Source organism: Pieris brassicae, chromosome 4, assembly GCF_905147105.1.
Source record: "Pieris brassicae chromosome 4, ilPieBrab1.1, whole genome shotgun sequence".
In the NCBI taxonomy this organism is placed as follows: domain Eukaryota; kingdom Metazoa; phylum Arthropoda; class Insecta; order Lepidoptera; family Pieridae; genus Pieris; species Pieris brassicae.
Genome location: NC_059668.1, coordinates 860569 through 877706, shown reverse-complemented (window position 1 = coordinate 877706; position 17138 = coordinate 860569). Strand labels below are relative to the sequence as shown.

The 17138-nt window shown below is 33.7% G+C and overlaps 1 protein-coding gene across 1 annotated transcript in view; it reads right to left on the bottom strand.

Annotated features, from left to right (window-relative positions):
• Positions 1-5633, bottom strand: part of LOC123708904 (synaptic vesicle glycoprotein 2C-like) — a 31801-nt gene extending 26168 nt beyond the window's left edge. The window contains exon 1 of the mRNA XM_045659912.1: positions 5399-5633. Coding sequence (XP_045515868.1) covers positions 5399-5414 — 16 coding nt within the window. The 5' untranslated portion in view covers positions 5415-5633. The remainder of the gene's footprint in view (positions 1-5398) is intronic.
• Between the last annotated feature and the right edge of the window lie 11505 nt (positions 5634-17138).

The window sequence follows — 17138 nt, the reverse complement described above, 5'->3', positions numbered from 1 at the left end:
ATAACAATAGCAATGATAGTAATCATTCTATTACAATTAATGAAATTCTGTAATAACCTAAGTAATAAGGTAAAATGAAACAATTGTAGCATTTGTATTCATGTTTATGCTAATAAAAGCCTTTTGTTAAACTTTATTTAACCAATTTTTATAAACTTGCATATAGAAAAAAAAGGTTTTCGAAAAATAAAGTCATAAAGAAGTTTCACTTCTAACGTGTGTACACTAAAAAAATCCCATTAAAATAGTTGTATCCGTGTCCCCATTGATTTTGATGATTATATTTTTTCCGTGTCATAAATTGTGGGATTAGGTCTTTTGTAATTTGTAGCTTATGTTAAACATAATGACAAAACAATTATATATAATTGTTTGTGTTGTTCTTCATTAATATTAAACACACAACATGAACTGTTTCATATAAATGACAGCTACAAAATAAATAATAATTTATAGGTAATTTTATACAATTTATATACTTATCATGTTCACACAGCTGAACATTATTTTTATTTATACTTTGGATTTATCTGTTACATAAGGATAATGGAGTATTGCAATGGTGAAAACATCTATTGTTTTTGAGTTAATTCCTTCTATACACATATTTTCTGATTATAATGTTGACAAAAATAAAGACAGTTACAGATTTGTAATTGTAGAAGTTGTTTATTACTTTAAAGTAAATCTTCCACTGCGAATTATTTGTATTCGAGTTTATTTGCTTTTCTTAAGCCAATACTTCCTAACTTGACTTGTGTTAATTGTTACCGGATTGCAAATATGGTAACTAAATAAGTATTTTGTGAGTCAAAAATGGGAAATAATTTTACCTTTAAATCGTATTTTTAAATATGACTTTGTTTTATTTCAATATAGTTATTATGGGCATTTTTTGTGGTTAGGTTAGGTTAGAAATTATATATATATAATGTATAATAAACATGCCTTTTTTAATTAAGGACGTAATCAGTTAAACCTGCTGTCTGTATATAATATTGTTAGGCTTGGGTAATAGGCCTGGGCCACGTGTTGCGCCATTATCGCCACGACCTCCTTCAATTAATTATAATGGGTAAAATCCAGGGTATATAGCATCTTAGTAGAAGGAAAAAATCATGGCTTCGCAAGGTTAAGAAGTGGACGAGTATTGGGACTGCGGAAGAGTTGCTGCATCTGGCACAGTACAAGACACGCTTCAAGAGACTGATGGCCAACCTCCAGTAATAGAGAGGAACTAAAAGAAGAAGTTTTGGATAATATTTGATGATGATATATTTAGACTCCCAGTTATATATATATATATCCAATATTTCTTTGATATTAAAAACCATAGTTCTACTTTTCGTAAATGTAAGCAACAAGTCAGCCTTTTTACGTACCTTTTTAGGTGCCTAGTCAAAAAGTGTTGACATTTGTCACTTAAATATCCTGAACTAACTTGAGGTTAAAGTTCTACAAAGTGCGGCCTAATTATACAAAAGTTTTTCAATGTGTGAATGTGTGTAATCGGATATTATTCCTACCCATATTTGAAAGGATATATATATAAAATAAAAAGGTTAAATAAAGAATGAAATAGAACGACTCCACAAAGTTGAAACGTGAAAGTTTACAATAGTGTTTAATTTAATTTTCTTTTCTAAATGAGCAGAGTTTGCTTCAACGTGCGACTCTTATGCCTCCTCTGATGGTAGGTGCTAGCCCCAGCTGTGAATCAATGGCCTTTCTGTCTACTTGCGCATTTAACATTCGCTTGAACGGTGGAGGAAAACATGGTGAGGCAAGCGGTTTGCCTTAGACCCAATAACTCGACGGCGTGTGTCAGGCAAAAGAGGCGGATATCCTACTTACCTATTAGATTGACGAATGATAATGAAACATTATACAGAAATCTGAGGTCCAGTTTGTAGCTCCATTGGTTAATGTTTAAAATTCTTATTTGAATTTATTAACGCATACCTATTTGTTCAACTGAATTAAAGGAAATTCTTAAGATACTCGGGATAACAGGAGAGTAGTGACGTCATCTAAAAGCCTATGAGACGGTGACATCACCGTCTGAGACTATTGATTTTGGATTACCACTGACCGATACTTTAATTACGACCTAGCATTAAGAACAGTACTCGGAGTTATTAATTAAGATTTTAATTAATGGAATCATTTAAAGAAAAATATATTAGCATCCATTTGAAGCCTCACTACTTACTATTTACTAATTACTACCGTGTAATGCTTTCAATGGAAAGGTGATTATAGAACAAGCCTTTACTTTATGGGTGGGAAATATTTAGACCATAATTTAATTCGCGTTCCTGTTACTGTTATAAAGCACAGTAATCCCCGTATATCGTGGTTAACGTTAGTTTTTGAATTGTTCAAAAAAACGGCTTTACGAGGATGCTACTACAACGCGATAACGCAGGCCGGGTCTACTGTTAAACATTTTGTAGTTTCTTGAGGTTATGATACATACAGACGCGGACAGGATACTTCATGATATAATGATTTAGGTATTCCCATATATTTGTAATGTCTCGTTGTAGGTCAAGACATCGAGTCAGTCAACTTATGATTGCGAGGTCATCGGTTCATTAGAATGTTTTTAATTAATAAAATCTTATCAAATTGTTATGAGCTTTGTGATAAGCATGTGCCAGGTACCTGCTCGATATAAAATTTGTTATTGCCAACACTCAATCATTTTCAGAAACATCTTGGCATCAAAATGGAATATCCATTCCCATTTTTTATTTTAAATCCGTATTTAAAATGACGACAAATATCCTTTAACCGAGGTAGAAATGTGTTGCAATCTCAAAAGCAACTAAATTGATTTAGGTTTGGAAATATGACTTTTAGTTTCCGAGAAATTTGTGGACGTACGTGCATGAACTTTGAAATTTACCGATGCTTGGAAGCCTCAATATATAAATGTCAAACTAGTAGCCCTTTTTTAATGTCGAATTAAAAAGTGCCCATATAATGAAAAAAACACTAAAACCACAGATTTTTTATAATGCAAAATGGCACAATAATATTTGCCATGAAAAACTAATGGTCCTCAGCTGAGTATCGAACACACGACCTTTGGAAGGAACAGATATGTTCTCTAATATTTATGACAGTAGATAATAGTTTGTTGATTTATTTTTAGTTTGTTACTTAACTGTTTACAAATACAATGAACCATAATTTTATTATATTCCAATGTTATTTACCTAGCTAGAACCAAGTCTGTAAATTATAAATTGAATTTTTAATCGACTTCAAACAAAGTTTTCTCGAATGTTATCTCAATTTTATATTTAATATTTATCATCTCATCTGTTTATCACATTCCTGAGGGAATGAAAACTGACATAAGATCCGGTTCAATAAATTAAAACGTGTTAGTGCAATTGTAAAGATAATTCAACAATACATTGCTACAACCTTTTTTGAACTAAGCTTCAGATTTCTGAATCTGTCTCATGATCATTTCTCAGTTTAATCGGCCTCCTGTGCCTGACACAAGCAGTCGACTTTTTGAAAGACATAAAGGGAATGCATTGGTACACACCCAGGGATCGTTCCTACGACCTCAGGGATGAGAGTAGGACCCTGAAGCCATGAGGCCAACACTGCTCCCAAACTATTGCAATTTGTTATTTATATTTTAAATATATTCATTTAAAAATATATACATAAGCAAAGTTTATAAATTATAAACAAGTTACGTTTATATTCGTTTTTAACATGAATATGTGGCGCTTTATACCCATCCATGTTACGACGTCGGCAAACTTGCTTAACCATGGTTATTGCAACACTACAATGATAAGTTTAATGATGCAAGGGGAATATTAATTCATCAATATTCATTGATAGTAAACTGTCAGTGTTAATAGCCTGTTTCTATTAAACATTATTATTTTGCATTTATAAGCAGCATTGACCTAGTGGCTTCAGGATCCCTGAGGTCATGGATTCGATCCTCGTCTGTGCACCAATGGGTCTTCATGCTCTTTCGGTCTATTTGCGCAACACTCGCTCGTACGGTAAAAGAAAACATTGTGAGGAAACCGTCCAGACCTAAAAAGTCGATGGCGTGTGTCAGACACAGAAGACTGAAGAAGAACGTTAATTTAACTACGATCCGTTTCCACACATTCATCCTTTTTGTGGTCCATTAGGACGTAGGCCTCCTCCATCCTCCTCCATTCCTCCAGTACTCCCGGCATTGGTACCGCTGCATCCTCCATCAATTTCATATTGAGTTGAATGTAGTTACAAAGGTTCTATGCTTTGTTTATCCTATTAAATTAATTGTATTCGTCGCGTAGCAATTATGACTGATACGTACGTACGATAAAAATAGATTCATATATATTCAATTTGATATGTTTCACCTTTGTTTCCAACACACAAATATACAGTATTTACAATATTCTAAACCTACAATAACTATAAATTAATAAGAAAATTTAAACAATTTTTTTAAAGGGTTAAGGCTATGTATTATTATTAAAACTTATAGTTATTTACATAATTCTAATTCCGTAATTCCGTTCAAAAAGTGTTTTTTTTCTTAATGTGTAAAAGCTATTTTAACAAAAGACAATACTAAATTAAAACAAATTTAAAAAGTTAATCCGCTGTATTGCGATACTTATTCGTTGAGCTAGGAAAGCACCAGCTCTGCTGTCACCGGTTTTATCTACCAGGCGCCAACTTAAATCTTTAATTAGCGCCTGTGCACCTGAACCCTACGACCCAAGAGCCTATACTCCAAAGGGAACAAATATATTATTAAGAATATTAATAAGAAATTTAATAATTTCTGTTTGTTGCAAGTTGTTGATCAATTTTTCCTTCGCCGTGCGATTTTAAATTCGCATGATTCAAACACATAACCTTAGGGTTGATTCTAACCAAAAAACCGACACTGCTATGAAAATGAAAAGTTATTTAAATATATTTTAATATAATAAGAATAAATAGATATATATATATATATATAGATCAAAATCTATACATTATTTGTTTATATACAGTATTTTTTTGTTAAATAACCAGATCTAAAATTGTTTTTAATTAGTTAAGAATCGTATTACTTACTATGTCAGTAAATACATTTTTATAATTAAAACGCGATAAGAACAAACCATTAATAATATTAACTACCCTCCTTCGACGCAGACAGAATTGTTAACAATATGGCATCGTTAATTGTTTGTATCTATTTGGCATAATATACTGTAATATTCATTTTCCACATTAAAATGTTATACCAAATTTTCCTCATTTTGTTTTGTATAAAAACTGACAACATGGAAACTGACCGGCAGGTTATAGCCCAAAGTTCCATTTTCAAAATCAAGACGAAACATGACCAGTAGTTTTGAAAACATACCTGCGTGCTCTTCCATTTTTAAAATATTTGTCACTTAAAACTAATATCACACAATTAATTGTCACTTAATACACGTATTAACACTTAAAGTTTATCCCATTTGTTTAACAATTAATATGTTATATTTATTTAAGTTTTACTCGGAACCGTCGTTTGGGCGGCATTGATGTCCGACCGAGTTTCACAGCGCCGACGATACTACTAAGCGGTAAGCAACTAATGACTGGACTGGGCAAAGTGTCGTGGCAACTAATTATATGTATTGATAGTCACTGAGCTAATGTTTCACTATGACTGAACGTTGCGATAATTCAGAAAGTTTTTGTATTGTTTAACCAAATATATATTGTATGAATGTTTAGAAATAATTAATGAACAGCATAGATTAACACACGTTTTTCATTGTCCGTTAAATGAACTGACAAAAGGTCTGCCTAGTTTTAGTTCCCTATATACTGTAGAAATAGACATTTGCTAATATTTTAATATGTTACTGTTTGTGTTGTGTTGCTTTTTTCTGTGTAGTTTTGTATGTGATGTAAATTTAGTTACCACATTGGAGTAATTTGTAGTGATAGCTTATTTTGTTAAATAAATAAAAATTAAATCTGTAATTTTTATAGGTTTAACGTCTTGATGAGTTTATGTGCGTATCCAGATAAACACAAACTTATTCGAATTAATTAAATCTAAGTAAAAAAAAAAAAAGTAATAATAATAAAAAATAAATCTAACAAATTATCCTTTTTGTTAATTTAAAGAGTTCTAAAACAACGTGTATGCATAAAACTATGCAAGAAAGACGTCACAAATTTTTTACACAATTATGAACATAAGCAAATTAAGCAACCACAAAATAAAACACAAAAAAATGTATAGCTTTAAAAAAATCATAACTAAAACTAAATAGAAACTAAAATCTCATTAAAGTTACGGTTTTTCATATGTCCTTTTTTATTAAAGCCCCTTCCACTGTTGACATATATTTTAACTGGTTTGCTTTGTTCCATTAGTTTTGTCTAAGTAATTTTATGTCTCCACTATGCACTTATTGCGTTCATCTTATCTTATTAAATATTTTTTTGTCTACAAGTAGTAGTAGCACAAAATTGAGATAGCTTTGTTAAGGCCGCAGTTTCCCTTATTTCTAGTAGTCTAAGTATAAATGAATAAATACAAAAAACATATATTATTTTTTCCAATGGTCGAACAAGAAGGAAACAATACAGATAATCTATTTATGTAAATGTAGAACAATTAGTCATTATTATTCAAAGAAAGTGGATTCAAAGTATCAATATGATGATAACCTCGTTCTTCAATGTCAATACCTCAATGGCGGTAATTTTGTCAGCGACATTGTTATTCCAAACCATTATTTTCTTATTAGTAAGTTTCCGTCGCAAAAAGAATTACTTCTAGAAACTATGATATGTTTTTTCAAATCACTTATCTAGGTGAACGGTACTTCAAACAAAAACGATTGCATTTACATTTATTTATTTTAATTTCAATGTTAATGTAAATTGTTTTGATAAAAGTTATAACATTAAATGTTAACGCATAAAAGTTTTATTTTTGCTCTTACACGTGACACGAACTACAATTAGATCCATGCTACTCCTCACAATCGAACAGCCCGCAACATCTCAGCACACAACTCATCCCTCACTTGTAAATATACACTATATATACATAATTATGTAGGAATATATTATATTAACTAATTACATAAGTGCTTTACACAATTACTTACTTTAAAAGCGCGTAAGCTAAAGGCTTTATATAAAAAGATGTTATAAATTAATTACTTTTCAAATGCTCAAGAATGGCCAATAGCAGTTTTATCATTAGTCGACGAAGCAGAATATAAGCTTTCCCCCTCAGCTGCCTGCTGAAGTATTTTCGAACCAATTCGACTCTTTGTCGAGTCTCTGCAATAAGAGTGTCCATGGGCAATGAACAAACCTTAATATTTATAAAATCTATCTTCGAGTATGGAGATAAATACGTGGTATTTATATATTCTCTCAGCGTTAATAAATATTGCACTATATTATAGTTATTTAAATTGTAATGATTGTTTTAATTTTATTACAATATAGTGTAAGTATATCTTGGTGTATGATACATTTCATATTTATTCAATGTTAATTTTTAGATACACTACCTATATATCACTGAAAACGATCATTTTGTATTCATATCTGTCTTGAGAATAAAGTTTATGAGGGACCTCATTCATAAAAACTAGACACACACAGGGTAAACACAACAAAAGGAGACGAAAGAGTACTTTAGTTATAAAAGTGTAAGAACACTATTGGAGATTGTAAAACAAATTCCATACAATTTTTTTGTTATGAATATTGATGGATAAAGTCTACTAAAACAATTTTAAATAACCCAGTGAATATATAGGCAACGCAATCTACAACCTTAATAAAACATGTTTGAAATGTATTATTTTTTTTTTGTTTTTGCAAGTTTGCACGACAAATTTTGGTCGAGACAGGGCGATTTCCTCGCAACGCCTTGAAGACACGAGCCACCGTTAATTGCGCAAATAGAAAGAAAAATACATTGGATCGCAACCTTTGAACTCACAACTACTAGTTGAACTTTTTCTTCGACTATTACCACACAACATCTGAAAGAAATGTGTCCACTGAATTCTCCGGAACTTTTCTAGTATTATTTATAACTATAAAGTAAATGCCCTCATAATTGCATCATTCCGTCTATTATTAAAAGGACGTGGTACCTTTAGATTAACACCATAGACACGTGTCATCACAATTAACTTTACAGCGTGTCCCTGACACATAAATAGGTAAGGGTGTGGTCATAATGACGAGTCCAGTGTTGACCCAGACCGCTATTAGTGTGACCTTGTCTTTATACCAGCCCTGATATTTTATACTTACATTGTTTGGAAGAATATAAGGGTGTATCTTAAGATGGATTTGTTTTGGTCGTTGTGTAGTAGGTACTTAGGAGAATAATTTTGTAGTACTGTCTTGAAATGACGTTCATGAGTTCTTTGTATCAAGTTGTATATATTACTTATTTAATTTAAGGGTATTTGTAAAATGCAATATTTATGGATATCGATTATCTGCTAACTGTTTACTACCATTTTTCGCAGCGACCTTGCAATAAAATTAGTTGATGGTTGTTTATTTTTGTTCATTCATTAACTTCAGTGTAATCACCTTTAGACACTATTATAACGTTCATATATGTACAAGGAACACAATTTCTTTTCATTTTTTTATAGAACAGTGGGTTACTGGGCAGGAGGCTCACCTGATCTTAAGTGATACCACCGCCCATGGAGAATCTCAATGCGAGAGGGCGCGAGTGCGTTACCTTTTAAGTATTTGTATACACTTTTCTTGAAGGACATCGAATTGGTTCGGAAATGCTTCAGAGAGCAGACGGTTCTACATAGAGGTCGCAAATACTGCCTTAAAAAACGCCCAATTGTGGAATTAATAAATCTCAAAATTTTAATTAATTTAACAAAAGGATTAATAATTAAGCATTTTTAATGATGAACTAAAATATGTTGTATACTAAAGTATCGTAATTTTTAAAACGAATTAGGTGCGTTGTTTTGTTTTTAATATTTACATAGGTGCATTTACACAAAGCTTTTGAATTTTAGTAGCAGAAAATAACTTTTGTTGCGCGTTAAAACTTTTCTTCTTCGCAATCATCGTTTGTCTGGTTCCTTTATTAGGAATTTTGTGTTAGGGTTTGCAAAGAAGAAATTTATAATCGTTTAACTTTAAAGATTGCTTCGGGTACTTAACCCTTTGTATAAAAATATAAATGAACAGGTTTTATTCCTATTGTAAATCAATTCTATATTAACAAAAAGCGTAAGTTAGCTGGTAAAGTTAGTGTCTATGGACATAATTTGTTTATGAATATTACAACTTAAAGCACTTATTGTCGCGCACCACCATTATGTGAGACATAAGCACTGAAGTTTTCTGAACCAATTCGACTAAGGGTCCAAGAAGAGAACGTAACAATTTTTAACACGCTGGCAACGCACTTGCAAGCCCTCTGACATTAAAAGTGTCCATTGGCAGTAGTACTTAACCTGACGTGAGCCTCCTACCCGTTTGTCATTAAAAAAAATATCCTACTAGATGATGCTAGTACATCATCTACTATCTGAGTAGCTCCACTTACTAATTGATGATAGGTGACAAAATAGAATCGACTGTGTCATTTTCAAAATACATATTTTTATGGACTATGAAAAATTACCATACAGTATTTACAATATTCTTTAATTACACAGTGATAATTATTAAAAATTAAAATAAATTTAACGAATTTAGTCCCCATGGCAGTGTACCTTTAACACTGGCAGCATTTCCTCGCTGTATTGCGATACCTATTCGAGGATCGAGGAAAGGACCAGCTCCTATACTATCCAGCACCAACCAGGTGACAATTTAAGTCTTTAATTAACGCAGATGCACTTAATCCAAACGGCTCGAGAGTATCTAGTCCAAAGGAAACAATGGCTTTCTCTTCTTATGGCCTTAATTGAATGAAAATGTCTTGCTAGACAGTGTGGTGATGTAGGCAAGCAGTTTGCTTTTCAGAAGAATAGGTAGCCTGGGCCCATTTTCGTACTTACGAAATGATATTCTATAAAATATACAATAATTAACTCGAATATTATGCATTCGAATTCAAACACATTTTTCATACAATTTACTTATTTACTGAAAAAGATTTGAATCGCTAATCTCTTAAATCAATACAGAATTCTTTCTGCCCTTATATTATATTCAATCACTCAACAATAATAAAACAATATTAATATTGTTTACAAAATATGTGTTTACGAAAGAAATTATGTGCATTAGTGCCAACCCTAGTACGAACTTTGCTCCAACACATGGACAAAGTCCAACTGATCTAAACGGAGAAATTTCTATTTGTTTATAAATAGAGAGCAATGTTGGCCTTGTGGCTTCTGCGTGTGACTGTCATCCCTGAGGTCGTAGGTTCGATCCCCGGCTGTGGTGGCCAATGGGGTAGGGGTAGGGTAGGGTGGACTCAATTTCCGCACTTAGACGCGTAGTCGGTCCGTTGTCCGTAGAAGCCCTGGCTAATTTAGCCAGCCCAACTCCTTCCAGAAGCACAGAAGTCTCCCGGGCACTTCACAGGCTTCGCGGAGCGACCTCATTGTTCCGAGGATTTTTGTACGTTGATTAGCCACAGCCTCGTATTCCAGGACTACGTGGGTGACTGATTCCTCTGCGCTGAAACAGCCTCTGCACAAGGGGCTGTCTGTTGCGCCTAGGACGAAAAGATGTTTGTTAAGGAGACAATGGCCTGTGATTGTCCCTATCATTGTTTTGAGATTGTTCTGTTCAGGTTTAGAAGTCGCTTAGTAAGTTGCGGGTTCACAGCCGGCAGAGCCATTTTGGACTGTTTGCAATCTACACTTCGCAACCATGGTTGATTCTGGAGTACAGTGGATCTCTGGCGAATCTAGGTTCGAACTAGCGAGAAGGGCAAGGGGAGGAGCGGATGCGGGCCAGCAGGCATCATACCAGAGCCTCTTCTCGCAAGCTCGTCGGCTGCATCATTGCCGAGAGAGCCACTGTGTCCCTTAATCCACTGTAAGGTAACTCTATTTGTTAGAGCTATTGCCTCCAGTGCTTCGTGACACTCCAGTATTAATTTGCCGTTTGTGTTTTCATCAGACGGATGGACGGATGCACTGTCCGATATGAGCTTAATGTAAAAGTCATTGACTCCCATCCGCTGTACGGCTCTGGCTGCTTCGGTTAGAGCGACACATTCACATTGGAAGATTGTGCTTTGTGTGCCCAGAGGTAGGTGTATGTTGATGTTGAGATCAAAGGAGAAAATACCAGTGCCTGAGCCACACCCTGTTTTTGAACCATCAGTATACGTAGCTCATTCAGGGGCGACTGATCCTGCTCCTCTTCTCTCAGTTGTATAAGATATTTCTTGTTGAATATTAATTGATTAGTGATTCTGTCACATGGCGCAGCTATAAGAGGTTGGTACTCTATTGCCCTGTTGAGAATCACTGTGTGTGAACTGTAGTGGTTTTTTCCCCATATGTCCAATACCATAAGCCTGATGGCCGCTAGTGCTGCCTCCTGCTGTATGTGTAGGTCCAGAGGTAAGATTTGCAGAGCTATCTCCATTGCTGCGGTCGGAGTTGTTCTCATACAACCGCTAGCAGCAGACAAGGCAAGCCTTTGGAAGCGTCCCAGTTTCGTGATCGCCGTTTGAAGTTTAGATCTTGGCCACCAAACCAGGGCTCCATAGGTCAGCATTGGCCTGATTATGGCAGTGTATAGCCATAATGTTATTTTAGGCGATAAGCCCCATTTCACGCCTAGCATCTTTTTGCATTGATAGAAGGCGATCGTTGCTTTGCTCAGTTTGTGTTCTAGGTGTTTGTTCCAGAGCAGTTTACTATCCAGAATCACACCCAAGTACTTACTTACTTACTTACCCTACTGTGGTGGCCAATGTATTTTCTTTTTATACGTATATGCGCATTTAACATTCACTCGAACGGTGAAGGAAAACATCGTGTAGAAACCGGCTTGCCTTAGACCCAAAAAGTTGACGGGACAGGGACCTACTTGTCTATTATATTGACAAACTATCAAGAAAAAGATACAAAGATCTGACATAAAAAACGGTTGTAGCGCCACCGAGTTATAGATATATCCAAGATCTACAACCACTTGCGGATCCAGCTTTCAAAGGTACTGAATTTTAAACGTATGATTTAAAATATGTTCTCCGTTTAGATTCCAGGCCGCCCTAATTCACAACACTAGCTATCGTTATAAGATCGATTTTTGTATGTAAGAAGTGCCTCCAGGTTGTTTTTAAAACTAAATACCATGCATCATTCGAATAGAATACGTCTAAACATTACAAATATATACTTTTTCAGTTGTCAAACTTATAGAAAAATAATAAAAAAAGATTCATCTAAGGCGAGTAGATGTGTGTGCCCTTTAATACACACTTATATTAAAAATTAGTTAAACTGGCTTATACAGAAGTTAGAGGTTCGAAATGATTTAATTGAATTTTACATAGAATTTTTATTTATATACGAGCATGTCAGTATTGAGGCCTAGTATATAGTACAGACTTTATTCATTCACTCACTGACTCATTCACTCACTCACTCACTCACACACTCACTTATGCACTCCAGTGTGTTGATAACAGTTAAAAATCAATAACAAAAAAAAAAAAAAAAAGTTAATAGAAGATGTAACTAAATTATATATAAATTAAATATTTTAAGAAATGTATAATTAAGTTTGTTATGAAAGAGCTGGAAACCCTGACACAGGTATATTTTTTACTTAAAAAGGTTCCCAAATTTTACACATTGTAATGAAATTGAACTTAAAATGAATAAACCTTTTTTATTTATTTATGTCAACAACAAACGACTTAAAAGAGTATCGGAGAGTTTATTGCCAGTTCTTCTTTTCCGTTCTACGCCCTTGATTTGAGAACTGGCAGTAAATGTAATATTAGAAGCATTTAATATGTATTTCTTTCTTTACGTTCATAAGTGTAAATGAATAAATGATTTTCACTTTATCTAGCTTAGTAGTTTTAGCATATATGCGTAATAAATGCAAACAAAACTTAGAAACATTTTAGTAAATTTACAATAATAAAGGAATTTCTACAATCGGTTATTTTCACGTATCAACCAACGCGTACTCGAGTCAAGAGGTCTGAATCAGCCGAAAGATAATTTGTGAAAACAATTTATATTAAGTGTTGTTCAATTAGCGCTATTGCCTATTTCATTTAGTTCGACTTTTGATTTCAATTGATTCTTAGCCCCTTTTTAACTGACCTGCAATGGTCGTTACTGTTTTTAAAAGATTCACACCACTTTTAGTTCCCGAGAATTTTGTGGATAACGTATACGAAATTTAGTACGTGCTTGGAAGTCTAAGTAGATAGTTAAGAAATATCAAATTCCAAGAAGTCAGTTCTGCTTTTTAGTAACGTAACACAACTACAACGTAACATTACTTTTAAGAAAATCAAACTGCATTTTCGATTCTTAAACTTTTATTGTAACATAAACCAGTGAGAAATCTGATTTATGTATCTGTTTAAGCATTCATTTGTCAATCTAATAGGCAAGTGGGTGACCAGCCTCTTGACACACGCCATCTACTTTTTGTGTATAAGGTAACCCGGTTTCCTCGCGATGTTTTTCTCCACCGTACGAGCGGAGGTTATATGCGCAAATAGAATGAGTCCATAGGTTGTGTCGGGGATCATATCTACGACCTCAGGGATTGTAGATGCTCGTAAACATATCAACAGGATAAAATAATTTCAACACAAAGTATATTTATTTAATAAAATAATCTCCAATTACATATTACTCCAATACGGTAACTGTTTACATCACATACTAAATAATACAGACACAAGAAAAGAGAACACAACATCAAACAGATTAAAGTATTTACAAAGAAACTATTTCTTACAGCAATACATAAAGCAGATATTTTGTCAGTTCACTCAACGGACAATTCAAAAGGTCTGGTGTTTGAATGCTTTCCTTTAATGGAAACCAATAAATACAACTTATTTAGATACAAAAACTTAAACATCATCTCACCTTCGTAGGTTAAATTATATCACGACCTTTGTATAATTTAAAAACCTTTTGAACAAATTTAAAACTAATAAGCAATCAACAAATTTTAATTAATTAGTGTTATTGGGGGCGTCGGTCTTAAGTACGTGGGTGATTGATCTGTTATCGGCACAAGTGACGGTCAAGACACTTTTGCGAACTAGCTGCTAACAATACTGTGCCGTTAACTTTGGTTAGGTTTTTTAAATGAAACACTGGGCAACAAGCTCACCTGATGTTAAGAAGCCTATGTACACTCAAATTGATTGATTTAATGATGTGAATAAAAGTAAAAATAAGTGATACCTGTATCTTATATTCTATATATTTTACAAGGCTCGCAAGTTGCTGGACTTTTGGTATTTACGAATTGGTACGCCTTTTTCTGTAAAGACCCTAAGTCGAATTGGTTTGGAAATACTTCAGTGGGCAGCTGGTTATTATGTAAATAACTTAATTAATTTAATTTTAATATATAAACCTGAACTTGTGAACGAAATGAAATATTTAAAATGCTCGTATGAAACAGTAAATAATACCTGGTTCCACATAGTGGTGGTGCGTGTAAACCTGCCTTCAGAAACCCTCAGTTGTTGGCAGATGGACGTCGAGGTGATACGCATAGTATTTTTATCAACCTTCTGTGCCTGACACACACCGACTTTTTGGGTCTGAGGCATGCCGGTTTCCTAACGATGTGTTACTTCACAGTTCAAACGAATTAAGTGCACACAATGAAAGAAAGCCAGGGACCGAACCTACGACCTCAGTCATCTAACGAAATCCAATCAATTTCTTTTAATTCTGTAGCTGTTCTGAGATTGTGTGGTACGAAAACTTATTATCAATTCGGGATTAAATCACATCGTAACATAGTAATCTCCTGTTTCCCCGGAACGATATTGACTTTTTCAATTCTATTTAATTTTATGTGATACGCAAATATATTATGTAAATAATAGTTATATTAATAGTGATTAATGTAAATAAATAAGTACTATGTGTTTACATAACATCTTTGCATTATTTCTTTATTTGAATTTCACTAGTATAGGCATGCGACTTCGTTTAAAATTAATTACTTTATAACTCTAGTCGTCTTCATGATTCGTGTATTATATTGAAATTATTTCAACGTTCAAACTCGCTGTTTTTGTACTGCTCTGCGTATTTCTGATAACTGATAGGCTCATAAGTACTACTGTGTAATATCCTTACGTTAAGGACCTTAAGAGTGCGCATTAGTCTAGCAAATTTCATCCGCGCGCTCACCTCCGCTGTCTAGTGACTCAAACGTACGCGTGAAGTTCGCGGGACAAAAATGAACCACACGCTTTTTATTTAAATAACTCGTGGAGAATACAATCTTTAATAAAATCCCTTGTAACAGCTCTCGGCCAAACTAATGTGCTGTGATTCAATTGTTTTTTGGCTTCATAACACTCGCCATGATTGATTAAAAGCGAAATTAGAAAAAGTTTATGGTGACATTTAGTCAATACTTTTTTTTTTTACTTAAGCATCACATACTAAGACAAAATCGAATTGAGTCGTAGTGTTTTGTGTAAAAATAAATAATCAATAAATTCTTACTACGACACACACACACTCTCATTCCCAATAAAAGGAATATAAATGAACATTTAAAAGGCATGACAGCTTCCAAATATACCTGAAGTTATAAAACAATAGCAAACTGTTCAATATTGATTGTGAATTGTTTACTAAAGATAGTGCTAGGAGGAATACTGAATACTGAGTATACAGTATAGAGCGCGTTGGAGCGGTTAACGCTTATTTTAATAGAGTACTGCACCATGTAATAGATCTTTGAGTGTAAGACCGTTGCCTCCCAAAACTCATCTATCCAGATTAAGCATTCAGATAAACGAGAGCGCTCTGGATGTCCATAGTTTTGTTTTATCTCTTCGTGCATGTTATTTTACATGTGATTGTCACAGCTTGTTAAATAAATAAAATAAATCAATACAAAAAATTTAGGCCTGGGCCTCAGATTTCTGTATATGTTTCGAGATTATATGTTAATTAAATTTGGTTATTAAAGCCGGTTTCCTCAGGATGTTTTCCTTCACCGTTCGAGCTAATGTTAAATGCGCACATAGAAAGTAGATCCATTGGTGCACAGCCGGGAATTGAAGCTACGAACTCAGGGATCTCGCACGCTGAAGTCACTAGGCCAATACTTCTCACATTATAAACCGCTTAAATTAGCTCGTGAAACATGATATTTATGGATCTTGTTGAGTAAGGTTGGTGTAACTATACCATCCCTTTAGGTTGGAATGATCAGGACCAGAAAGGACCTTTGACCAGCCTAACCACTGACTGGCACAAAGGCCTTAATCGCTAAGGTAGTACAGAACTAAATTATAAAAAAGAATTGCCGTGTTTTACTAATATGTATCTGCTAACCCAATAGTAAAACCTAAAACTGGACATGTATTTTTATTGTAATTTGTTTATTTACTTTTTTTTACATTATTTACTGTAATCTTCATATATTTTAGAAAATATACAGTATATACTGTAGATATAGCATTATATATGTGGTGGAATTAAAAATAAATAAAATAATAGGATAGGATAGTTATTCAACAACCCTAATTCAAGGCTAAGCCTAGTCACAGCTTATTTCAACAAGTTTAAATAAAAACTTTTTACACTTTCAAGGGTATATGGATTGTCTCGTGTGTGTGGCAGGGCTGTGTGCCAGGCAATAATTACCCATACTTAGCATGCTGTGACTCATCACTATAAGAATTTCTAGTAGACATACCATTATTCGGAGGGTTAAGCTCGTCTATTAGCTTTTATTTTGCTTATGTGAGAAGCGTGCTGGAGTATGAAATGTTTCATCCGGTTTCCATACTATATAAAAGAAATTGTGAAATTCCTTAGTTTTAAACAGTACGAGTTTCGATAATTATGCAGATTCTCTAATGCAGGTACTCTTAATGGGTCGGCCAATCAAGTCCATGATTATTTTCTGTCGGTAATTTCTCT